The sequence below is a fragment of the Hippoglossus stenolepis genome, chromosome 24 (assembly GCF_022539355.2).
Source record: "Hippoglossus stenolepis isolate QCI-W04-F060 chromosome 24, HSTE1.2, whole genome shotgun sequence".
Lineage (NCBI taxonomy): Eukaryota > Metazoa > Chordata > Actinopteri > Pleuronectiformes > Pleuronectidae > Hippoglossus > Hippoglossus stenolepis.
In genome coordinates this window covers 2,203,929-2,230,330 of record NC_061506.1, presented here as the reverse complement: position 1 = coordinate 2,230,330, position 26,402 = coordinate 2,203,929, and the positions used below count along the sequence as shown (strand labels likewise).

Here is a 26,402-nt window from a genome sequence, read left to right as displayed (position 1 = left end):
ATTTCCATCACACTTTTCTAAACAAGGTTATGAAGTACCTTAAAAAATATATATTAATTACAAAAACACAGAACAAAATATTAAAAACAATGTAAAGTTATATTCTGTGCAGTAAAAAATGCGAATATTTGCGAATAGCAAGCATAAAGTTATAAATACTATATTAAATAAATACATATAATAGTACTGATTAATTTATTGTATAATTAATTAATAAATAACTACGAGTAATTATATTTGTAACATGACAATTTGTGAGTGTTGTCATTAAAATTAAAGCGTTATTTTAAATGGACTTTATTTTACATGACCTTTGACCCCACTGCGCGCTCCCGTGGACAGGGCAGGGAGGCGCGCGCTGGTTTGAGGGAGCGGAGAGGAGGAGGAGCCGGGACAGGGGGGAGGAGGAGGAGGAGAGACTACCGGGGACAGGGAGGAGGAGGAAAGACTACCGGGGACGGAGAGGAGGAGAGACGGGGACAGGGAGGTGGAGAGACTACCGGGGACGGAGAGGAGAAACTACCGGGGACATAGTGGTGACAGGACCGGGGACAGACCGGGTATATTCAGCGTCCCTCGGTGGTGAACTCCTCCCCGGGACGTGCACTTTGAGCGGGGCTTAGTTCCAGCGGAGCGTCGGCGGGACTCGACCCGGCTGCGGAGCGTCATGGACGGGACGACCTCGGAGGCAGCGACGCTGAGATGGAGCAGGAGCCGCTAGAGCTGATCTGAATCTCACTTCACTGCACGATCCGGAGTCACATCTGGATTCTACTGGATTCCACTGAGCAGCTTGTGTCAATAGGTGAAGAAACAACATGTACGCAGGGAGGAAGAGAAGGAAACCTGCTCAGAAGGGGTGAGTCCGCTTCTTCTTACACTTTGAATACTTCATTCCATTATCTCATTACTATGCAATGTTAGTCTTTCATTACAAATCCACTAAACCTCCTGTTGATGCACGTGTTGATGTATATTAATGTTTGACTGGTGCAGTAAAACATTAATTTACAACAATCAGCTGCAGACAAATGTAAAATGACTCAACACTTCAATGTGCTTAAGGCTGTTAAACATTAATAAAAGGATTATTTACATGTTAGAGCTTATAAATGCTGAGTCAGGGTCTGAAACATGAATCAATTACAGGCCTTATTGTGTTAAATCAGTTATTACATATATGTTTAGTTTGCATTGAAAAGAAATGAGTATGAAATCAATAAATGTACAAACAACTGCACCAATTAATAATATGATATTATATCGTTTTATATAACACACACATGTGAAATCTGTAAATAACAGAAGTCAACAAAGTGTAATTGTACGTGTGGTTAATTTAATCCTGATAATTCCTATGAATCTGATGTCAACACACTTCAATCAGGTTTCTCAGTCGACTGATATTTAACCGTCAATCACCTTGATGACTGTTTTTTGAACTGGATGTTTTCCCCTCGATAATCAAGTCACATCTCACAGTGTTCCCTTCGTAACCAGAGCCAAGCCGACCCCGGCTGAAGGGGCCAAGTCCAACCCGTCCAAACGCCACCGTGACCGTCTGAACTCGGAGCTGGACCGGCTCGCCGGCCTGCTGCCGTTCCCCGAGGACGTCATATCCAGCCTGGACAAGCTGTCCATCCTGAGGCTCAGCGTCAGCTTCCTCCGCACCAAGAACTTCTTCTCAGGTGGGATTGGAAACTGCAAACCTCCGTTTCCTGAAGCTTCCCTCACAAGTTACGGGTTTTAGAAGCAGTGAAAATGAGACGGGGAGAGATTCTGGTACATGTCCCTCTGTCCTGAAGCAGCTGCTCACCGGGTTCCTTTTGGAAACAGCTCTTCACACCTCACTCAGAACCTGAGGCCACAGAGCAGGAGGGTCAGAGACAGGTTCTGCAGGCTGAGCTGGACAGGGGGTTAGAGTCCAGCTGTGGACAGTCACAGAGAATCAGTGCATGTGGGAAAGCAACAGCACCAGGTACGAGTGTGAAACAGTTCAGCTCAGATCTGTTTATTTCCAGGTGAATAGAAGCTGAGACCATGTTTATCTGAAGCTTGATATTTAACGCTTTAACCATAAACTTTATTATGAATAACTGTAAATAAGAAGCAAACCCAGATTTATAGATCTCACTTCGACTGAACATCACCTGTGACTGTGTGACTCAAATCGCTGACCCTGCAGAAAACCACCACATCCATCTCTTAAGTGCTTGAACCCTGGACGACTCCCCCCCCGCCTTATTATAACATCTTAATACAACCGCAACGTATTGTAGGTCAGCCCCTCTCGCGGCCACGAGGCGACACTTGTCCCAAAGTCTCAGCCGCACAGTAATGTAGGTCTGAGGAGACGGCGGCGGCGCAGCGAGGAGGCGGGAGGAGGAGGAGATGAAAAGCTCCTGAGAATAAAAACACAAGGGGATAATCCACTCAGCCGTTTTACTGGGGGAAGGGGGGGGAGACAGGCACCCACTTTTTAACTTTTGACTCCTGCAACCATTTTCTTTACACATGGGTCAGTGTCAGGAAGGAGGCCGGGCTACTGACGCTTTCTGGAGGAGTCAGTCGTTCTCCGGAGTTTTAAGAACACAGCAGATCGTTCCGTCTGCTTTTTTTATTTTTTAACAAAGCTGCTTCTTATTGACCCCGTTTGCTTTGAGGTCGTGAATCGATTACAAGCCACAGATGTTAAGTGAAGTTTGTGTCAGACGTTCTTTCCGCCTCATGAGGCAGCAAACGCAGGAGCAGGTTTCTGTGGAGGTCGAGTCGTTCAGGTCGCCTGGTAAAAACAAACGCTACACTTCAGCCGGGAACTTTATTCGTACAGCAGTTATTTGAAAGTCATTCCAGCGTGTGTGTGTGTGTGTGCTGGTCCACATCTGTCTCCATGTGAAGCCATCTGCCAAGTGCTCAGAGCAGATTAGTGTGTACTTATGTAACAGCACCGTGTATCTATTGTTCTTTATCACCGTCACATGCTGCTTCCTTGTTGTTCATACCCATGGAGACAATCTGTGTGTGTGTGTGTGTGTGTGTGTGTGTGTACGACTCGTGTTGTGGAGACTTAAATATCTGTTTACACCATAGACTGTATCAATCCCCACCTTCTCCCCCATGTTAGCAGATGGGACATGCACCAAACTAAAAAAGGGAAAGTACGAGTAAAACACATTTTTATTAAAGATGGTTTCTGTCATTTTAGCTGGTTTGGTTTCAGGACTTGTCCCAAAGCAAATATCAATAACATACATGCTTGAATTTTAAGGTAGATTATATGTGTAGAGATAATTATAACAATAAGATAAATATTGCAGGTTTATCATTAATATTTAACTCAAATCTCTTTATCGCCCAACACCCACAAACACTGTGTTGTTTGCAGATCGCCCTCTGTTGTCGTGTGGGAGGTGCCCTCCTCCTGTCGCCCCGGCCACTGCCACTCGGCTGAACCTTTGAAAAATTCATTTCGGTCACAGACCTTTTAAAGTCGGAGTCGGGGGGGGGACGAGACGCTGGATTAGACGGGTCAGGGTTTGTGTCACCGTCGCCGCACACTGACGAGACGGCAGAAGACACCGGTGGCTGACTGACTCCCGGTCGGACGATCTTTGTGGGAAATGATTAAACGTTTGCAGCACAGGTTGTGGCTGGAGACGTGTGTCCCTCCTCCAATCACGGCCTCGCTCACTCCTCCCTTTGTCTCGTCTCCGCCGCTGTGAAGTGACTCAGACGACCGAAGAGTGTCTGTTGTGATGTTTTTATCGACTGTTGGTGTCCTCGTTGTCCCCCCCCTCGTCCCTCCCCTCCTCCTCTCTGGTGCCGTGGGGTGTTTTTTCTTGCCGGCGGCTCCTGGTCATGACGTCAGGGCGCAGAATACCTCCCCCTCCACCCCTCCTATCTTAATTATTAATAGTCGACATGCTTGTTCTGCTTCTCTCTCGGCAGCTTCCACTACACCGAGCTCCGACACCAACAGAGCTCACAGCCGCAGCCACAAGCTGCCACGCGGTGAAGCATCATGTGTATCAAACCTTTGTCGTACGCGTTGAGGCTGGTTTAGTTCTGTCGTTCAGGTCGTTGGTGGAAAACAAACACATTTCAACACAAAGTGAACTTCTGTTGGGTCAGGTGGTGACGGAGATGTGGTAAAAATCTACAAAAAGATAGAAAGTTCATTTCCATGTCACCATTTGTCCTTTTTCCTGTGCGATTCCCTATTAGCTACGAGTGGAAAGGCGTCCACGATGGTGCCTGAGCTCAGTTTGTGTCCCAGCGTCCCACAGACACTGGACGATACGAGGGAGAAATGATTTATATGAGGGATCAAATACATTAATGTGAAAAAGAGGAAAGAGGCTATGTCCCACATTTGTCCACAAGCCAATTGGACAAAAGACAACATTCACAATAACAACCGAGATAGGAGCTGTATTGATCCCTCTGGGGAATTTGGGTCAGGATCAGAAGAAGCAGTTTAACCGGTCGAACCTTCGGCCTCTGCATTGTCTGAGATTTCCTCTTCCATTAACGTCAGCACTGCTGCTTCAGAAAAGCTCTTTGTTTTCGCTCAGACTCAACACACTCAAATAGATTTCTGTCCTCGGGGTCAGAGGCGCAGCGCTGGCCTCTCTGTTTCTGTCTCCGGGCCTCACAGAGCAGGCCCCTAGTTCTGTCTGCCTTCACAGTAACTCATAATAAACCTGGATCACTTTAGACGTGTTTATTTGTTAGATTAAAACGTAAAATCTCCAGTCTCCGTGTATTTTCCTTTTTGCATTTTGTTTGTCCTTTGCTGCTCTGTCCCTCCTCTCACCTTTATGGGTGTTACTCCATCTTGTGTCCTGACGTCCCCTCTGTGTCGCTCTCCGTCTCTTTCTGGAGACGTGTTACTCCCTCTGGTCTCCTGGAAACACTCTCCTCCCTTCAATATGTTCGATCCAGTGCAGGGTGCAGCACAGTTGTCTGCAAATGGCCGGTGGTACTTCACTGACATTATTCTCTGCCACTAACGTCTCTGTGTCTCTGTTTGTCTTCCTGCAGTGGCGCTGAAGAGCCAGCTGTCCAATGGCACGAACAAGCGCAGCGATCAACACAGCGACGGCAAGACGCCGGGTTCTGCTGACAGACACGTACCTGAGGGGGAGCTGCTGCTGCAGGTACACAAACATCCAAACACAAACGTTGTGTTGGCTTGTGTGGATGAAGTTTGTCTCGAGCAGGGGGGGGGGACTGTCAGCTTTATGAAGCTGTCGGCGAGGAGCTGTTCTCCAGACACCACGAGCCCCCTCGGCTCCCAGGCTCTCAGTGAGTCTGGCTCTTTTTCTCATGCATCACACTGAGAGTCTGCACACGTCAAAAACAGCAACAGGACCTCGGCTGCTCCGGGTCAGACGGAGGCCTCTGATGGAGGAGAGGCGGCGCTGCACAGCGGGACGGCAGCAGGACTTGTTTGGTTTGACCTGCTGCAGAGACGTCTCTCCTGTTAGTCCAGGGCCAGAGAGGAATGAGTCTGACAAGTCTGAACTAACTAAAAAGCCTCGTTACTGGTCATTTCATTCAAACTCTTCACAGTCATGGGAGACATGTATTAGCTGTGTTGTTTCCCTCGAGGAAGTTTAACATTTCTTTCTGGTTCATGTGAGGATTTGTTGTTTTATATTTCACCTAGAATATCCTGTTTGATCATCAATTATACACACAAAGATAGATTTATACTTTTCAGTCTCTGCTTAATGGATTAAAAGACATTATAATTTGTTGTTGAATTAAAAACAATCAGTATATTATTTCTACATAATCACATTAGTCTTGGATTAAAGATTTAAGCTTCTAAAACTGCCAGAAAGATGCAACCTACAGTGAGTGACCACGCCCAGAACTGTCCAACACACACACACACACACACTACACACACTACACACAGATACAAGCTCTGTGTATAAATATTTACTGTAGATTCATCTGTCTGCAGAAAACGCATCCCTCTCTCTCGCTCTCATGTTTGGTCAACCTCTCTCTCCTGGGACTGAGAGTGAGCGAGTGTGTGTGTGTCTGTTTGTGTGTCTGTTTGTGTGTGTGTGTGTGTGTTCGCTGGAAGATGACAATCCAGTGACAGGAAACACTTCCAGGAAGCACAGGGAAACTGTTCCTCTCTCACGATTCACCATAAAGGAAGAATTTAATGAATTCATTTTGAGTTAAAGTAGCTGGTCCTTGTGTTTTCTGCAGAGCGGCAGAGGTCGACGTGTTTTAGTCTGACCCGGCACACACACACACACACACACACACACACACATCCAAACCCCCTCCCTTCAATAATGCATGTGTTCACCGGCTCTGTATAATTCATGGGCCGGTGTCTGTGATGGAATAGAGCAGCTGAAGGCAGGAAGCCGCTGCCCCTCCACACCGACTCGTCTTTGATTCTTCACGGCTGCAGCGACGCACCTGCTCCTCTGGGATCAACACATTAATCAATGCACTGATTCAAATCAGTGGTTGGTTTGAATCCCCGTCACTGCTGCTGCGTTGTACGAGTCGTGGAGCCGCTAAAACTGAGAAGTCTGCAAAACGCTGCCGGACGTATTTGAGTTTAAAGCTGTGTTGTGGCTCCTGTGGACAGACGTGGTGTCAGGTTGAAATACGCACATTAGTGTGGACGTCGCCTCACTTGGAGACACGTCATCCACTCGTGTTTCAGGGAAGTAGCATCTTTAAATTGAGATGCTGTGTTCACCGAATCCTGGACCGAGTGTGTGTGTGTGTTCATTTAGCATCCGATGTTAAAAACAAGTAAATTCAGGTTTTGTTCAAAGAAGTCAGTTTAGCTTTTTCCCTTCACACCACCGAGTGAGACCCTCCTCCTCTGAACTGTGAATTATTCAGCAGCTCAGAGAAACCGTCTTGTCTTAGGCCTGATGCTAATGCATTTTTGACATCATGTAATGGATTTTGAAAGAGGTTTCAAATGGAAATGTAAAGTTTTGACCCAGCAGCAGCGATTTGAATGTTAGAGATCCACCCGAGCCTGTGCGTGGACTTTCAGGAGAGTGTATTAGAACATGTGTCTGTTTAGATAAAGACTGTGTTCCTCCAGAGGTCACCATCATTATCATCATCAGCATCAGCATCATCAGCGAGGTGTGGGCGGATGCTGGCAGGATGCCGCTGTGACTCATGGCAGCGGCGGGACCGAGTGTCATCACCTCCTCGCTGGGCCCCGAGGCCCGAGGAAAACAAGGGGAGAGGAGGAGGAGGAGCGATGATGGAGGTGTTAGTCATACATTAGTGACCTCCTTCGCCTCCCGTCTCCTCCTCTACATGACTTCTCGTTGAACTGACGTACGCTGGGCTGCAGCTTTGACTCCTTCTCTTCCCTCCTTTCCTGTTTTAAAGCCTTTCTACTCGTTTCTCCAGCTTCCTCTTCAACGCAGTACATTTCCAGCAGATTGTTCCACGTCACCATCACAGAATGTGACATGTGGAAGTGGATGTGGCATTTCCACGTTTGTCCTGTGCACTGTTTTGTTGTCGGGTGACATTTGGGTTTAAGTCCTGATCACAGGTGACACAAAACTTGATCTCCCTAACAAAACCGTGTGTTTTCTGTCCGCAGGCCCTGAACGGCTTCGTGCTGGTGGTGACGGCCGAGGGAACCGTCTTCTTCTGCTCTCACACCATCCAGGACTACCTGGGTTTCCATCAGGTAAAAACATACTGGAGAACTTCCCTGTCACATATCTGACTCATTCTCAAATGCTCCTCCTCCACCACATATGTCCCTTTATAGTCTCGCTGTCGGAGCCGTTACACTACACATGTTTTGGATTATGAGGAATTAGTTTAGCCTGCAGAGGGGCGACTCCGAGGAGGCAGGTGTCTCTGAGGCGGGTGGAGTTAACGAACGCATCGTCCTCAGCGCCCAGTGGACTGAAACAAACGCACATATGGAGCGAGAGGTTTAATCCAATTGGCTTCACAACAAAGCACCATAGGCTCCAGTCTAATCTCTATTTGGAGAATGTGATTATCAAATTATCCAAAGTCTGCCTGAGCGTTTCTCTGACACACACATACGTACACACACTTACGCACACAAACTAAATACAGACACAACAACACACTCAACACACTCGGACACATTCGCACATCTTTCCCCCTCTGTCGCTGCTGGCAAGGGTGCGACCATCACCTCTCGCCCCCCCCACGTCCTCGTCCACCTGAGGCGTGTCTCCTCCCATTTACCAAACAGACCTAAATCCTCGGTGAAGCGTCCGTCTCCGCTCGCGTGGCGTGTTTGGAAACAACACGGCGCAGCGGGACACCTCGACAACACAAAGACACAAAAAAAAAAAGGTGTTGACAGCTGTTGTTACACCCATGAAAGAAGACACAACAGTGGGACAAGTCGATAAAGACAGGAGGAGTGACAGGAGGGACTCAGACAAGAAGGACCAGACACGAGATAATAAAAGTTTGGATTTTATCCGTATATTTGATTTGTTTTATTCTGTAGTTAACCGATTTAAATGAGGATGTGAGAACTTAAACTGCAGCTTTAGAGGAATAATTTGAGGTGATTGTTATGTTGTTTATTAAACTCTGTGATAAAGCAGGTGATAAGATTTGAAGAAGAAGACAGGAGCAGCACTGATCCCAGGATGTACAGTGATGTATATCCTTCTTGCTTCAGGGCTGAGTTTGTCTTCTTCTTGTCTTCTGCATCAAAGCACAAATACTTTTTCATTTTCAAAAGTATTTCAGCCAACACTTGTGCCTGTCAGAATTCCTTCTTGGTGATTCTGTTCACTGCCGCGGTGGGAAGGTGCGTCCACTCCCGTCCTCAGCCGGTTCACGCTGGGTCTGGACAGCAGATATCAGGGTCACAGCAGGTCTTTGGCTCCGTTTCAGCTGTTTGAATTAAACGTTTAGCGACACTTGATTTCTCTTGGCTCCACTTCAAGGCAAACGGAATCAAACGCAACCCTGGGGGGACCTGCTGACAGAAACGGCCTCATCAAAACATCCACCTTCACTCAGATAATCTCATATCAAGTGTCACGTTTTCTCTCTGAATGTATCTGTGCTACCCCTGCGCTGTATAAACTGTATATTCATACAAAGAGTTATTCTCCTGCCAGACCGACGTGATGCATCAGAGTGTGTTTGAGCTGATTCACACTGAAGACCAGCAGGAGTTCAGGAGGAACCTGCACTGGGCCCTCGACCCCCCCGTGGGCCCCAGACCCCCCACAGATCCCTCTACAGGTGGGTTTACTGCAGACGCTCCCACTCCTTCACATCTTCATCAGGGTCTTTAAAAGTCTCACATTGAACCTGTTGAAACCTGCACAAACCCTGATGAGTCTGGATGTCATGGAAAAGTATAAGACATTTATTTATGTGAGAATATCAAACCCAACACATTGAACGATCGTGCGTGTAAGTTGATAAATAGCCTGGAGGACAGTTTCTTCTCCTCTTCTAAAAAAAGACACTGAGGTCACAGCGAGAGGTGACCTTCAACTGCAGGATGCTGAGATGTGGTCTGAATGCAGACACATCTGCAGATGTAGTGTAGTGTACAAACTGTACACACACACACACACACACACACACACACTCCCATATCTACATTAAACAAGTCAAATAGTAATAAAGTGTTTAATATCCTCAGATGGGGAGTCGGAGTCGACCTCTCCTTGCCTCGTGAGCTACAACCCCGACCAGCTTCCACCTGAGAACTCTTCCTTTCTGGAGAGAGGCTTCATCTGCCGCTTCCGCTGTTTGCTGGACAACTCCTCCGGCTTCCTGGTAAGAGGAAGATAAATGAACTTCCTAAAAAGCAAATGGCAGGTTTTGCCTCGTCCATGTCTCCGGAAGAGAAAGTCGTTCCTGGAGCGTCTCTAAATGTAACGTCTGCCGACCTGTTGTCACGTTTAGCAGAAAAACTAGTTCTATAACCATGACTGACTTCTGTACATGTCCACACTCAGTTGTTGTGTAATGCTTTGAGGCCTGTCGGTGCTGCCGGCGGTATGGCGTGCCACCTCAGAGTCCCTCCGGGATCAGAAGCCACCATTTACTCTTGTAATCCGCCTTAAGAGAGCCTCAGGGTCGTGGGGAAAGGTCTTAATCCCCGGCGCTCAGGAGAGACCAGAGAAGTGGGGGAACTTGCTTAGTCAGGGTTGGTAGCTCCAGACCGGCCACTTCTGCTCTCACTAAGACAATTAGCTGCGGATGGAGAAAATCATGTCGCGGTTCAGCAGCAGCGCAAATCCCTGAAACCTGCCTGGAAAAAAAAGAGGCAGGGCCCCCCACGAGCAAGGCACTTCACAGGCCACACGCAGGATTCTGCAGCAGCAGCAGCTGCAGAATCAAAGAGGTCAGAGGTTGAAGTCTGGAACGTAAAGAGGTTGATTTTCTTGCTCGAGGACACTCCGGCAGGGCTCATTGATGACTTTGAAAACCTGCATCTCTCAGTCCTCCCTCCCAGTGCGTTTGCGTGAGCAGTAAGCCAGGTTTGCACTTGTGTCTACTGGTCGCTATGGCTTTGTTTTTCGTAATCCCTCCTGCTATTCAGGGCTAGATTCCTGACATCATGGCTGCAGGCTCTTAAACCCACCAAAGTCAATTAACCAGAGCTAACAGAGCAGAGGGGGGGTCTTCAAACGAGATGCCACAGGGCGAGAGGAGGGCGGCAGACAGGAGAAAGTTCTTTTGGGTTTCCTATGAGCTGCTGGGGGTTGTTGATCCAAAACCTGACACAACTTGAACCCTGAAGTTTCTGTTTTTAAAGTCAAACACATACAGACGAGAGGGGTGAGGGGATGAAGTCAGGTCGTCTCAGAGGTAAAATCAGACGAAGAAGAGAAGCTCGACATCTTATCTGTTCTCTGTGATGATCGTTTATCTGTCCTTTCAGGCGCTGAACATCCAGGGTCGGTTGAAGTTCCTCCTCGGTCAGAGCCGTCAGCAGAGTGACAGCGAGGACGGCACGCCGCCTCAGCTTGCTCTCTTCGCCATCGCCACGCCCATCCAGCCTCCGGCCATCCTGGAAATCAGAACGAGGAACATGATCTTCAGGACCAAGCACAAGCTCGATTTCACACCCATGGCCTGCGACGCAAAGTACTTCACTTTTACAACTCGTGATATTGCTGCTCTGTTGTTAAGCACAGCTCAACCTGTAACTCACATGTGTATCCACTGATCTGACTTTGTTTCAGGGGTAAAATAGTCCTGGGATACACCGAGGCGGAGCTGAGGGTTCGAGGCTCTGGTTACCAGTTCATCCACGCTGCCGACATGTTGTACTGTGCAGAAAACCACGTCAGAAGTAAGTCACAGCTGTCTGCATGGTTTACACATGGACTGCATATAAAGATGGACGACATGAGTCTCCCCACGAGTGAGGACAAAGCATTTCACCTCCTCATCAGAAACCCTGCCTCCTCCATGTTAACAGACGGCAACATGAGATGGTTTCTGTCAATAAAGCCTGCCAGGGCCCTCTTGTGCAAGGCAGCAATGCTTCAGTCTTGTATATATAATTACAGAAGTATAACGTGTTTTTGAGCAAAAACAAATTCTGTAGCTAAAATTAGGTCAGTCATTTCATGTTTTCACATAGTTGTGTTCTTTCTCTTTTCTCACATTCCTCACTTTAACACAAAGTACATAATAAACTCAAAAAGACAAGGGATGAAAGTATATTCACGTTTATTGTTGTAGTTCAGTAGAAAGATGAATTTGAGGCTGTAACTCGGATCCAGGGAGATCTTTCTGACTTCCTGCTGTTTAAATATCACAGACTGTGATCAGCATATAGTCAGAAGTGTGTTGACCCATGACTCATGTTTGACTTCACATTACAGTTGTAACACATGCTACGAACAAACAAACAAACAAACCAACGCTGTGTGTGTCTGTTGTTGATGCAGGAAATCTCTAAGCGAGAGTCAAGTGTCCTACTTAGCTTGTGTACCGGATGACCCGGTTAGTCGTAACCATGGTGCCCTCAACTCCCGCATCACTGCTACCAGACACACACACACACACACACTGCATGTAGTCATGCATACAGAAAGGGAAATACATGCATATGCATTTGGAAACGTATAACACAGAGATACATCCATGTTGGCCACGCTCTGATGCACGCACAGATGGGAGGGCAGGTTCAGCAGCCACCAACACAACATGACAATAACACATGTCTAATCCCTGCCGATGCAGTGTTGATCACTCCTGTGTTCAATGGACATGATTATAATCCACACACAGAACCTGCCACCCAGCGAGCGGGTTTATGTGGGGTCAGGAGACGTGATTGGCCCAGTTGGAGAACACTGTAATCCCTCAGGTTATGAAGAAGGAAAACGAGGCCACAGATCAGAACACCAGGAAACTTCTCTCAGAGGGATTAGATGTTGTGCTCTGGGCTGATATCAGTAGTTAGTGTGACTGGCTGTGCTTCACTCTGAGGCTCGTTCAGAAACCAGACAACACAGAAACACAACCTGCACCACTGTTACACACACTGACAGACACAATGCTGAGCCAGGAGATGAGGGATTTGGGCAGGAGGATGTCATGATGTATGTATGTGTGTGTGTGGTGGGTTGTGTAAGAGTGTGCAAACAGGACTTGTAACATGTGCACGTAGCCAAAGTGAACATGAGCACGTAGCCCTCGTCACAGCAGAACGCCCGACTGAGCAGATGCAGTGTGAGTGTGTGCACACTGCGGGGCGTGCAGAGCGTAAACGGCAGTGACACAGAGCCTCCAACGTCTCGTGTGTTGTGATTCCAGTGATAAAGACCGGAGAGAGCGGCCTCACCGTCTTCAGGCTGCTCACCAAGGAGAACCGGTGGACGTGGGTCCAGGCCAACGCCCGGCTCGTCTACAAGAACGGAAAGCCGGACTACATCATCGCCACCCAGAGGCCTTTGGTGTAAGTGTACAATGACTCCAGCTTAATTTGTTTGAGTTTTAGTATCTGTTAATCTCTTCTCTGTGACCTCTTCCTCCACAGGGATGAGGAAGGAGGGGAACACCTGAGGAAGCGATCTATGCACCTTCCTTTTACCTTCGCCACCGGGGAGGCGCTGCTCTACCAGACCGGGCATCCGCTGCACGGCTTCCCTGATTCCTTCCAGGGCAAAGCCAAAGGCAGCAAGTCCAAAAAGGGCAAAGTGGACAAGAGCTCTGCAGATGAGCTGGACCCAAAGTCCCTGCTGGGAGCTCTGATGAGCCAGGACGAGTCTGTGTACGTCTGCCAACCCGACACAGAGACGAAAATGTCCTATCAGAGCAGCCTTACTGGGGAGCAGCAGAGCCAGACTGATGGTTTCAGTGGCTTATTTGGTGCTGACAGCTGGCAAATCGTATCCAACGGGGAGACCGGAAGATGCAACGGTAAAACACCCAGTTTTGACCCCCTGCTGGCCACCTTGGACTCCTTGTCTCTGGACGGGGACGAGACGTGCTCCAACAGCGAGCTCTTCAGCGCTCTGGAGAACCTGGGCCTGAACGCTGAAGACCTCGAGCTCCTGCTGCTGGACGAGAGGATGATGCAGGTGGAGCTGGACCCAAACCACATCCCCTCCCTCAGCGACCTCCTCACCAACAATGAAATCCTCTCCTATATCCACGACTCCCTGGAGGGTGGCACAGAGGGAGGGGAACCGGGTGGATTTGGACTTTTGGGCCATCCGCCGAACACAGACTCCCAGCAGGAGTGTTCCACAGCTGCCGTCCCTCCAGCTCTCCCCGGCGGCAGGCAGCCCATCGTCCAGCTCTCGCAACAGATGCAGCAACACGTCCGTGCAGGTGAGCTGGGGAAAGGGCAGCCGGGACAGATCCAGCCTCTGGACACCAACGTTTTACCCAACGGTCACTGGATGGTCACGACAGAGAACCTCCATCACCCCAACAACCACACCCACCACCACCCGCACACTGTGCTCAAAGCCTCACAGCTGAGCAGCGATCACAAACACCTTCATTCACTTCTGGGATTGAGTCAACAGTGGCAGCTCCAACAAGACCAGTACTCGGTGCACCTCCAGTCCCACCAGCAGGAAAACAGCCAGAGCGCTTTGTTCCCTGGTTTCCACAACCAGCTGGGACTGAGCAGATCTCACACCTCCAACGGACACGCAGCCTTCCCACCCAACATGGAGGTGGAGCACTCAGGCTACAGCATCTCCACCGCGCCGTATACCGGTGGCACCGTCCTGAACAGTGTGATCACGCAGGATGTTTGGGCCCAACAGAAACACCAGCAGACTCAGGTTCCTCCATCGTGTTTGTCCCAGTGTCCCAGTCAGAGCTCCTCGCTGGACCTAGAGCAGCTACTGGGTCTGTCCCAGCCGCAGCACAGCCTGCCGTCCCTCGAGGCCTACGGCATGTTCAGCACCGGGGCAGAGGATCGTGGCAAGGTGAGGGAACACTTACACATGTCAGGGAGCTTCTCTGGCCGTCACAGGGAATAGTTTTCTCCAGCTGATTTAAAACAGTGGCAAAGTGCAGAGAAAAACATTAAGGCCATTAATATCAGGAATGATCTTGGTTTTATTTACATCTATCAAGCATGTGATTCAATTTGAAGATGCATGTGAACCACACTGCATCCTCCAAACTTAATTTTACTTCGTTTCGTGAAACAAAGAGTTTACATAACGTCCCCTTGTGAAATACCAGCCCCATGAAATGAGGGAGTAACAGTGATCCTGAAACTGAATCCCACCTCCATCTTCTGTCCCGTCCTCCTCTTCTCTTTCTTCTCGTCTCCAAACAAGCGAGGCTGCCAGCTCCACTCAGGACTGTTTGGTCTGGGAGTCAGAGCCTTTGACTCTCTCCCAGTGGCGAGGCCTTAAGTTTGTGTTGCTCTCAAATATCATCGAACATCAACAAACCGAGCGCCGCAGAATCCACAACCCTGACCCTTCACCTCCCCCCCCCTGCACTGTTCTCTTTCACTGTCATGAAAATAGATTTTTTTTTCCGAGTCAGCACACAGAGGCCCTGGGCTGCCATGGAGCTCAGTGTAAACTGTGATGATGCGAGCGGACACGCCATGTAAATAAGATAAGAGGAAGATGGGTCAGAGCGACGCGGTCTGAGGAGAGAGTCGACTGGAATCTAAAGCAGCAGCAGAGTCTGGATCCGTACTGGTCCTCTTGTATTTCTGCTGAATGTTTCTGGAATCATCAGTGTTAAATCACGTTGTGTGCTCATACACCACCAAGTGTCAGAAATAACCTTTACTACTGCTTCTAGATTCAGTTCATTCTGTCGTCCACAGAGAGAGAAAAGAGGCTTTGTATTTACTCACTTGAGCAAAGTGCAGCGCTGGAACGTTCAGTCAATTAGTCGATGGCTAGAAAATCAACTGCAACTTGTTTTATAATCGAGTAATCATCTACGGTGGCGTGAAAAGTGTAGTTACCTCTGTTCGACATGCTACTGTCTGCAGAACAAGGAGATTCACTTCATTTCCTTTCTGAAACCGACTTGTTGAGATGTTCCTTTGTGTGCGCACAGGAAAACGTTCCCTCTGTGATTGATTCCTCTAATGAGTCGTCATATTTAAGCAGGTTTCTCTGAAAATGGACAAATGATCACATAGAAACGACAGGAAATCAACCATCTTACATATTTACAACAAAGTCAACGTTATGATTTTAATCCGAGAGGAATCAGATCAAATAGAAATGCTTCTCTTCACCCTAAACCCATGTATTGTGTGTTACTGAGACAACAAAGGAGATATAACTCATCATGAGAGCTCGGGCCCGAGCGAGGACAGAAAGGCAGTAGTGAGAAGAGAACAATAATGAATAGAATAAGGTCGGGACGGGCCCAGGAGATGGCCGACCCCGGCAGGCATCCATTCATCCCCGCCCCATTCAGCATCCACTGTTATTCTTCAGGGTCAGTGGCTGTCGCTGAAAGAAAAATACTGGCAGACTGGGCAGTCAAGCGTGAGCAGAGCTGACCTACAATTTGACTGTCATCATCACCTAATGCTGTGAACACGGGGCGGGGAGGGAGGCGAGCGATGCAGCGACACGTTCTGCTCTAGTTCTACTTTCATTTCACCGTCTGGATCCGGAATAGAACAGCAAAGTGTCGCCTGCGTGAAGGTGAAGAGCAGCAGGACAGGAACTGCTCTCCAGAAACTGATCGTACGATTTAACCAATGAAACGAGGCTGAAATCGATGAGGCTGGAGAGCAGAGAGGTGGTTTCAGTCAGTGATGGAAAAGAGACGAGTGTTCAACTGAGCCAGAAACACTGACACTGTGAACGGGACTAATTACTCACTGACACTCGTGGTTAATGCTAACCGGGCTACTGGAACGGCGTGCTAAGCTAATCCTAATGCTAATCTTAAGTGCACATCGCCTGCAGACACTTCAGCCGAGTGCTCGACGGTTGTGGGAACAGAAGTTTCAGGTTTGTGGGGAAATAAAAGCTGGAAATTTAAAGCTCGAGATCGACTTTTGAACATCGAATTTAAAAGGAAAAAATATTATTTTATATGCATATTTAAATATCACTTTTATATATGACTTTATAATGTCTTGTTGTTGTACAGACGAACGACTTAACTATCTGGCAAATGACCTAATCTGTTTAGACTCAGTGGGGGGGGGATTACAGTCACTGTGATGTAAGTCAACTCAACAGCTGCATACTGTCGGATACTCCTCCTCCCTCCTCCTCCTCCTCTTCCTCCTCCTCCTCCTCCTCCTCCTCCTCCTCCTCCTCCTCTTCTCCTCCTCCTCCTCCTCCTCCTCTTCCTCCTGTCACGGGGTCTCTCAGGACGTGAGGTCTGCCTGACGCGACCTTCACCGTGTGATTGAGGTCAACATAAGCACACAGGACACCATTTTTCACTTCTTGACTCTGACACCTGGACTCTGCGTATCGGTTCCAATCAGATTGTGTATTTGTATCAGTATCTGAACACCTCTAATCGGGACCATGTGGTTTCTGTTTCCCAGCTGGAGAACGGCTGCCTCCTCAGTGCCACCAACGCAGCGTACATCAAGACGTGTCTGATGCCCAATGGGAACGGAGGGGCCCCCGATGACATCCCTGTCTCGTGCCCCGAAGGACTCGCTGCTCTCCAGGACCCACAGAAGTCTGGATTCTTCCTCTGAAGGGAGGAAGAGTCCGCGGAGGCGAGAGGAGAAGGTACAGAAGGAAAAATAAACAATAACGGAGAGAGAAAACGTTTCAACTCCTCTTCCAGAAAGGACTTTGTGTCACTTTCTCTTGTCTTGAGATCGGACTCAAGCTCTACTCAGAGAACCGAGGTCCCGTAGATAACCTAGAGACGGTTATAACGAGGAAAGACAAACGAAGCTTTTCGTGAGTTGTGCGCTCACTGAACGTTGTGTGTCCACGTGTCAGGTGTGTGTTCTTTTATCAGGAGTCAGACGACTCACCTGAACATCAACCTCAAGCCAAAACTCATCGTCCTCTCGTCTTTACACTGTGACTTTCAACAGAAGTGGTTCGTTTGTTGGTCAAATAACTTGTTGACAATCGGTTTTAGTGCCATTTAATAAGATAGAAGCCACTGGACTATTAAAATAAAGCACACAACTGGAGATTTAAACTTCACAGTATCCTACAAGTGAGCATTTGAAGCCGTGTTGTGTGTGTGTGTGTGTGTGTGTGTGTGTGTGTGTGTGTGTGTGTGTGTGAGTGTGAGAACATGCTGCTTTCATTAGTGTATTTACTGCTCAACACGTCTGCTGGTAATCTGTTTCTGCTAATGCAGGAATGTGAACGCTTCGTCTCGTAATCCTGCTCCGTGTGTGACGTGGAGACGGCCGCGAGGTGTGGACTGAACACACCAGCAGATTATTTAATGTGTTCGCTCGTCACCTAGATGTAGATGTTCGGCCTCGTGGGTGTTGTTCGTCCTGGTGCTTTACATGTCGACAAAACAGCATTTCAATCCAGTGGTTTATATTGTTGAGATGAGATTTAAACAAATTATGAAAGGTTCGAACCAGAAGCAGTTTAACGGTGTTTTTTTTATCGCTGCTGCTTCTTTAGCCGCGGCACCACGACATTTATCCTAATGCTGCATTTTAGCCCGTTTGAGGTTTACAATGATGTTGTGCACTTACATGTATGTTACAGACGTGATCAGAGAGGATCTGATTTGTCCGTCAGTGGCGCTGAAATCAAACAAAAGAGCATTTTTTGTTTCCTGACCGGAGACAGTGTGAGAATCTCCCGTTAATGCCTTGTCTGGGCGGCCGCGGCCAGTCAGACTCCCGCTTCCTCTTCTCCTGCAGTCGTGTCGTGTGGGAAACCCTGAGTGCACTTACATGCACGCAGTAATCCATTAAGGACCTAAATGTAAATAATAGATCACAACTGAAGGTGAGGGAGGAGGTGCGTGTCAGCGTTTCTCAAGATTTGATTTCTGTCATCACACAATTGTAATTATTAGTAATATTATTATCCCGTGATTGAGAAAATATCTGCACTCAGAGGTAGGAAACATTTGTACTGTTCTTAATTTCATATCTGGCCAGTTTGTGCATTTATGTGGAATCAGACCTATTGTACTGACGGATTATCGTTAATAGACATCAGCAGATGAGACTTTTCAACTTTAATTCAAGCCACTGCCTCAATCGTAGAAAACAGAATCTGTCCTGCACAGTTTTGTGTCTTATTTTTTCTTTGTGTTAAAACATTTAAACAAACAAACTGAACAATACGACAAAACCTGCAATGAAAAGAATCCTCCGCCGGACTCCCACAGCCGTCAGTGGGACATGGAAACTCACGCTGCGTTCATGTCATGTCAGATTTACTGTAAATGATTGAAATTATTATTTAATAATTATTAATTAACACATTTTCAGGACTCCCAGTTGTGTGTAGTCATTTTTCCGTGTGAAAAAAACATCTCACTTAACTCTAACATCATCGTGCAGGAGGAAAGTAAAATTAAAACCTTAGAGCACAGTGTCCAAAATCCAATTTAAAAATGAGTTGTGTGTATTTTGAGTTGTGTTTGTCTGATGTTTAACTCGTTACATTTCCTCACGTCTGATATGACATGAATGTAGTTTCACTCCCATTGGCCCCCCCCCCCGCCCCCCCAGCAGCCGGAGTGGTGACGACGGACTGGACAGCATTTAGCACCGACTCCAAAAACCAAATGAGAAACATGTAAACACGCGTGTGTGTCTGCAGTTGCTCCTTCGTTGAATGTCTCGGGTAAAAAAAAACTGTAAAGATGTTTAAAACATGAAGCTTTTATTTCACTACGAAAAACAAACTGTCAATCAAAGGTGTTCTGTCGTCATGGCGGCGGCGGCGGCGGCCGAACGTCTCTACGACAAAACGACTTTACGCATTTGCCTCTTGTCTGTTTTCCTCTGGTTGTTTTTGCTTTTCTTTTATAAACGGAACTTTTATTATAAAACAGATTATTTAAAACCAGTTGTGAGATCAAACGCTGTATGAAAGGAACATTTATAAAGAGACGGTCATTTTCCAGACGCTGAAAAAGAGAAGCTTGTGTGTGTGTATAGACAGTAGGTGTTTTTTTTATCGACGTTGTTTCAAGCACTACTTTGAATTCACTGCTCTTACAAACGTCCTCCAGCACTGAAAGTAGTCTTGTAGAAAAAAAAAGAAGCATTTTATGACTCAGTGTTGATTGAATATTGTTCCCGAGAGTCGCGTGTTTTATCTTTACGTCATGTTTAAAGACAGTTTGTCACTTTAGCTCAAAACAAAATGGTGCCATAACGGCGAGCTCCGACTCGCCATCGTTCAGTAAATGAAGAATATATTTCAAAACACTTTACGTACATGAACCTTCTTCTCTCCGTATCTTTAGAATCCACTCTGTCCACAGGTTACCTTCGAAAGTGAACGAATCGCTTTATATTTATGCCGTTAGTCATTTCATCAGAGTTGAAACTGAACTGAACTTTGAAACCAAACCCTCCAGTAGCTGTTCAATGTTTTTAAAGGCACACAGACTTTATTTTGCTACTTTTATCACTGAAAGTCGTAGTCGTACGTAAACTGAACTTTTAAAAAAAGGGCGGTTTGTCTTGGAGCCATGTGTTGAAATGTGCTCCTGGGTCCTGGAAATAAAGGATTTGGTGCAAACACCCTCGAGTCTTCTTTTTCTTTTCTTTGTTTATCGCTGTGCTGACGTCATTCCTCACCTGCCCACCAGGCGTCAGTGTAGCACCGCCCCCCCCCCAACCATCCCTTCAGTGCACAGAGTAGCCTCAGAGGAAAGTTAGGTAAGAACTGAACTCAGATGGAACAGCAGCGTCTTGAACACTTTCCTCTTCAGGTTTTAGTCCACGTTGGTTTCAAGAAATCCTCTCAAGTCACTTTCCTTGTAACTTTTACTAATATACATAAAAATTACTGACAAAACATGAACAAATATATAATTTCAATGAAGATAATAATACTTAAAGCAGCTTGACACTTGATTTTAGGTTTTAAAAATCTAATATAACTATTCTTTGTAGACTTTAGGCTCTAGTTGTGTTGATGAGTTAATAGAAAATTAAACAGAGACGACAAATCACAACAAGATGATGATGATGATGATGATGAAATCCAGTCACAGCTGCATTATGGGACCTCAGAGGAGTTAAACACCGAAGTGACGCACGCCACCAACAACCTGAGGACGCTTTTAGCTGCTGTCACTGAAAACACACTCTAACACCTACACACACACACACACACACACACAACACTGCTGTCCATTTCCACCCACTCGTTCTAATGCTTTTTGCACCAGAGGACGTGTGAACTCACACCCGGCGGAAAGCAAACAAACACACACTGATACCAGAGGAGATCCACCGCCGACGCAAACAGCAACAAACTACTGAGGAGCAAGACCACAGAGATTCAGAAAAAGGGAAAATCTCCCTGAACTTGAAGCTCAGTGAAGTTTTCCAGGTTGAGATCAGTTCAGAAAACAAGGAGACAAAGATGATCTGCAGCTCCTGAGAGGAGGGAGGAGCGGTGTCACAAATCAAACCTCCCTCCTCCTGCTGGGAGAAAAGGAGGTCAGGCAGAATCCATCTTGTTTTCTTTGTGCACTGAACCTTTAAATAACCTGTTCTTCTACATCTGACGCGTCACATTTACCAGCTGCAGCTCAGATTTATTTATTTTAAAAATCAAAGCCTGACCGTGTTTAAACTGCTCATTTTATTCTGCGGGAGTTAATATTAATTAATAAATGATATTTCCTCCTGACGAGACAGGAGTGGACAGAGAGGAATTCCTAATCGTCGTCTAATATTAAAATAAAGGTGTTTCTTAAGTAGCCAGAGAGCTGCTGCATGTGAGAGAGTGCAGAACTCTGTCTACATCTTTAATGACCCGACCCGAATCATTTATGAGAGTTTTTCTTCTCCCGCAGTCTTCAGCCGGTTAACTTTGCCCGCTTGTGACGTGATCAATCATCCAAGCAAGATGTTGTGTGTCCCACTTTAGCTTCTGTGGGCCGCTGCGTCACACACCCGCCACCACGGGCCGCCGGCGAGGCCCACTGGGAGAGGCCAGGAGAGAGAGAGAGAGAGATGCTGTTGATGTGATGGTCACTGAGATGATTCACCACATTACAAACCAGGAGGACGACGACTCAATGGTTTCTGATGGGAAGATACCTGAGATCACACAACGACAAAAAACTAAAGTCCAGAACAGGTTGAAAATGTAGAAGTGAAAGAGAACTAAGAAATCTAGACAGACAGACAGATAGATAGATAGACAGTCTTTATTCACCACCCCCCCCTGTAAACATCCTGTGTGTCCAGTATTTAATGACCAGGAGCACATGTGGTTGTGAGTCGCTCCTGCTGCATAGAGAAGATATGAAATATTTAATGCCCATCTCTAACCACTCAGGCCTTTTCCCAGATGGAGAGTATGGACCCTGTGAAGTTCCTGTGAGCGAGTGCAGAGCTGCTGACCTGTTTTTAAACCGCTCAGCAACACAAACACTCAGATACTCTGACTGACGTTTGTGTTCCAGTGTCACCTGTAGTTGTTGTTCAGGTGTTTCCGGTAACTCGTCTTTCTTACATTCCCCACGATGCTTTTCACCAATTCAGGAACCCAACAATTCATTTTTATCTTTGAAATTCAACTAACATCATCCAATCTTTATGACTCCAGTGGGAAACGTTGTCTATTAAAGGATCAAGAGGTAAATTCTAAAGTTTTAAAATCACAGTAACCTGTAAAGTCTCCAGAAGCTCCTCACGGAGACTCTGAGTGATCGCCGACCGATCGATTATTCCACCCAAGTGTGTTTCTATTCATGTTTTCCTTCCTACTGGTCCATATGCAGAGCTGCAGCAGGAAACACTGATCCCTCTCCTCCGTCTCTGTCTCCACCCGTCGGCCTGTCACTGTGCATTACCTCCGCCCGACGACCACACACTCCCCCTGCTCGCCCTCCTGCATCCAGGTGAATCACACTCCTGCTCCGCCAGAGGAAACCATGAATTATGGACCTGAACTTTATTTGTGGTGACGTTACAATAATGGATACAAAGTGTTTTGCAGACAATAAAACATGAATAAATAAAGAGGAAAGCAGGAAATCTGACAGGAAGGAATTTTGATGTTAGTCTCATCACCTTCAGTCCTGCTCAGAGGCTTTGGTGTGACCACGCCCCCGATGACCACGCCCCTGATTACCAACCCCTGATGACCAACCCCCTGATGACCACGCCCCTGATGACCACCATGTTATTGTCTCTGCCGGACACAGGAAGCTCCTCACAGCCGAGCAGACGCAGTGTAAGCCGCCATAAAGGTTTAGACAGGGAGCTAATGGCTGGTGTTAACAGGCAGGGGGAGGCTTTTAGGGAGGAACCCCCCACCACCACCACCACCACCACCCCCACCCACATACACAGCCTCAGCCTTCACCTCCACCTCCCCCCTCTCGTCACTGTAACCCAGATCTGAGCTCGGACTGTAAAAACACATTCGGCTCGTTTAACTTCTCTTCTATGACCACAGATGTTTTATTATAACTGCAGCACATTATCATTCAGTGCCTGTTTATACCCACACACACACACACACACACACACACACACACACACACACACACACACACACACACACACACACACACACACACACACGTGTCTGCAGAGTTATAGTTGTCCTACAGGTTTGTAACTGGCTTCTTGTTGAATGAAGCTGGTCCCTGTGAGGAGCGTTGTTTTGTTCTTGTAGAAAAGGTCACGTTCTCTCAGCAGAGTCACACAGAGGTAAATATTAATGTACAATCAGGCTGGTATCAAATTTATTTTTGAATTACAGTACACAAATAAAGAACGACTATTACTTCTTCTTCTTCTTCTCTGTAGTTGTTGGTAAATGTAGATTTTAAGCTGCACAGCGTCAACCTCTGTTAACCTGACAGTAAGAGGACGAGACAATTTATAAAAGATGATCAATCAAAATGGATCAAATCTGGACAAGATTTCAGTTTGTTTCCCAAAATCAGCTTCAGAAGTTGCAGGTGGTCAAAGTCAGTGTGCAGCTAAAAGGTCACAAAACCTCCAGAGGACGTGTGTGTGTGTGTGTGTGTGTGTGTGTGTGTGTGTGTGTGTGTGTGTGTGTGTGTGTGTGTGTGTGTGTGTGTGTGTGTGTGTGTGTGTGTGTCTGCGGGATGCTGCTGCTGACCTTTACTGGGAGCAGCCCGCGGGCTTCGACCTCAGCGTGACGCTCAGGTCAAACCACAGAGTTTCCTGTGCGGCCCAGAGGTTTGACTGACAGCTCGGTGACACACCCAGAAAACCGTGAGGCTCCAGGAAGACGGAAGAAATCCGTCTGATAACGTTTTCTCTCTCTTAACGAGTGTAATTAAAGATGGACGACACGTCTCCACTTCCTCCTGTTGTAAAGAAATGAAGCTGAAGTATACAGGCGCCGCCATCTTGCACTTTAGGAGTCTGAGTCTTAGGGGCGGAGTCACAGCATCGAGGTCAGTCTCATCTGTCAATCATGACGTTTCAACCTTTTTTCATCCCATCAAATAATTATAATTTCAAAAACCCTGAATAAAAACGTAAAGATCTACATTAATTTTTTACCAAAATTTGAAAATGAATAAAACAGATGAGTAAGAACAACCTCAGGAAGCTGAACACGAGTCAGCGTGTTGTTTACGTTGTTGACATCACACTGTAAACATGTCGCCATGTAAACACGGACTCTGTTTACGCTCGGCCGTGATTGTGTTTGACAGGAAAATGTTTCTCTGCGACTTCTCCGGAGACGACGCTTCACCGAGCGTCTTCACCCGCACGGTTTGACCTTTAACCCCCCCCCACACCTTCAAACACCACCCCCTTCATGTCAATATGGCAAAACAGGTTGGATCAGCGTGTTTGTTTTGTCAACCCCAGCAGATGAGGTGGGTGGATAGGTCATGAAATATTAATGCCACAGGCTGAAAGACACAACTGCTCCCAACAGGCGACAGGCGTCGGTTCCAAACATCTTTTATCTGCTGATTCACTTCAAGCTGAATTCACTCGGATTCATTTTAAGTAAAACAAACATATTTAAGATTCAAGTGTATGTATTTATTTATTTTAAATCCTCATCATGTGACTTATTAGGTAAGTACTTATTATGTATTATTAGACCCATAATACTGATGGGAAGGAAGAGGATGGGGAAAGGTTGGTGTAGTATTATAAGCAGTACCAGTGGTATCAATCACAGTATTTTGTTAGCTGCAGCATTAATTGTAGTATTTGTACTAGTACTAGGTTCTAGTAGAGTTGCAGTACTTCTGTTGCAGTAACAGTAGTGGTGGTAGTACAGTGGTATTTGTTGTAGTTGCAGTACAAGTATTTCCACCACCTCCTCCAGTCACACTCATATAAATATTTGTGCATGAATCCGAACCTCGCTGACCTTTTCTTCTGAGAGCAGGACAAGTGTGCAGAGAAGACACAGAAACAGGAAACAGGGGAAGGAGGAGACGAGGGAGGAGGAAGGAAAAGAAAAAGAGGAGACGGGTGATGAAGAGAAAGAGGAAGAAGAGATGAGACGTAGAGGAAAGGAAGAAGGAAACAGGAGACGGAGGAAGAGAAGTGAGTAGTGTTGGTTTGGAGGTCACGGCCTCCCCCCTGTTGGTCTGATGGATCCACACTGACAACCAGAGACCGCTGGAGACTCTCTCCCCAGTGTGTGTGTGTGTGTGTGTGTGTGTGTGTGTGTGTTGTGTGAGAGAGAGACTGAGTTAGAAAACACACTCAAACAACACACACACTTCTTTTCCCCGTTTCCCCGGAGGTGTTTTCTCTGTCGACCGTGGCTTTGGAAGCTCTATTTTAGACACAAATACACACACAGACACACACACACACACACACACACAAATACACACACACACACACAGACAGACAGAGGTCAGAGGTCACACATGCCTCCCCCATGTTATCAGATGGGACAGTAGTAGTAGTACCTTCCTCTTCTGAGTCGTCTCTTCACCGTCTCTCGTTGTGCTCGATGTAAATATTTGTATATGAATCAGATTCTCACTGACCTTTTCCCCTTGCAGACACACACACACACACACACACACACACACACACACACACACACACACACACTCACACGCACACAGTTTGATTTTGATTCATGTAAATTTTGTGTAATTCATCCTCAGGCTGGATTTATATTCTACGTAGAAATCAGCTACACTTCTGAGTCTAGTGTTTGTGAACATTTGTTAAAGCTAAGATCAGATGAAGATGATGAAGATGATGAAGATGATGAAGATGACGACTCCACCAACACTCCGTGATGAAGGTGGCGACAGCAGTGATGAAGGTTATTCACAGAAATGGCTTCACACTCAGTCAGGAGTCTGTATCAGTGTCTTCACTGTCATCACATCTGACACCAGTTTGTTCTTCAGACTTACAATCAGGACTTTAGTTTATCACTGTTTCCAGATTTAATATAAACATTTATACAATAAAAACAAGTAAAAAATACTTTATATCAGTTTATAATACAGATTTTAACATTTTTACAGGTTTAGTAGATGTTTGCTTTATCAGAATTTAATTTGTGTTAGTTTGTTCATATTGTGAGCAGCTCTCTCTCTCCCAGTGTGTTCGTTAACAACAGCATTAATCAAAAATCCCATCAGCGTTGACACCACCCGTCACTGTCAGACCTGAGGACCTGGTTGAGGACTTGACAGCGGCAGGGACAACCTGCTCCGGCCCCTCCGCTCCTTGACCTCTGTGACCTCTCAGAGTCTCTTCCTGTCGGTGATTCAGAGACGCCACGTTGGATCTGAGGACGAGCGAGGAC

General features: G+C 46.7%; 1 protein-coding gene across 2 annotated transcripts; it reads left to right on the top strand.

Annotated features, from left to right (window-relative positions):
• Nucleotides 1–441: 441 nt before the first annotated feature.
• LOC118103215 (aryl hydrocarbon receptor) lies at nucleotides 442–20,173 on the top strand. 2 transcript variants are annotated; one of them, XM_035149921.2, is made up of 11 exons: nucleotides 442–859; nucleotides 1,501–1,688; nucleotides 5,044–5,159; nucleotides 7,619–7,708; nucleotides 9,144–9,270; nucleotides 9,680–9,816; nucleotides 10,928–11,133; nucleotides 11,232–11,341; nucleotides 12,817–12,958; nucleotides 13,040–14,447; nucleotides 17,018–20,173. In XM_035149921.2, exons 1-11 carry the CDS (start codon nucleotides 819–821, stop codon nucleotides 17,174–17,176), a joined length of 2,724 nt encoding a protein of 907 aa, XP_035005812.1. In that variant the 5' UTR covers nucleotides 442–818; the 3' UTR covers nucleotides 17,177–20,173. The 2 variants fall into 2 exon arrangements, with proteins under 2 accessions (XP_035005812.1, XP_035005811.1); XM_035149920.2 differs by having other exon boundaries at nucleotides 1,483–1,688.
• Nucleotides 20,174–26,402: the final 6,229 nt, after the last annotated feature.

What these genes read in the sequence shown, in the direction of transcription:
- LOC118103215 (XM_035149920.2), top strand. Translation starts at nt 819, where the DNA reads ATGTACGCAGGGAGGAAGAGAAGGAAACCTGCTCAGAAGGG. An exon ending in CACCAAGAACTTCTTCTCAG is followed by an intron (nt 1,689 to 5,043) that starts GTGGGATTGGAA and finishes GTCTTCCTGCAG; the next exon opens with TGGCGCTGAAGAGCCAGCTG. An exon ending in TGCAGAAAACCACGTCAGAA is followed by an intron (nt 11,342 to 12,816) that starts GTAAGTCACAGC and finishes TTGTGATTCCAG; the next exon opens with TGATAAAGACCGGAGAGAGC.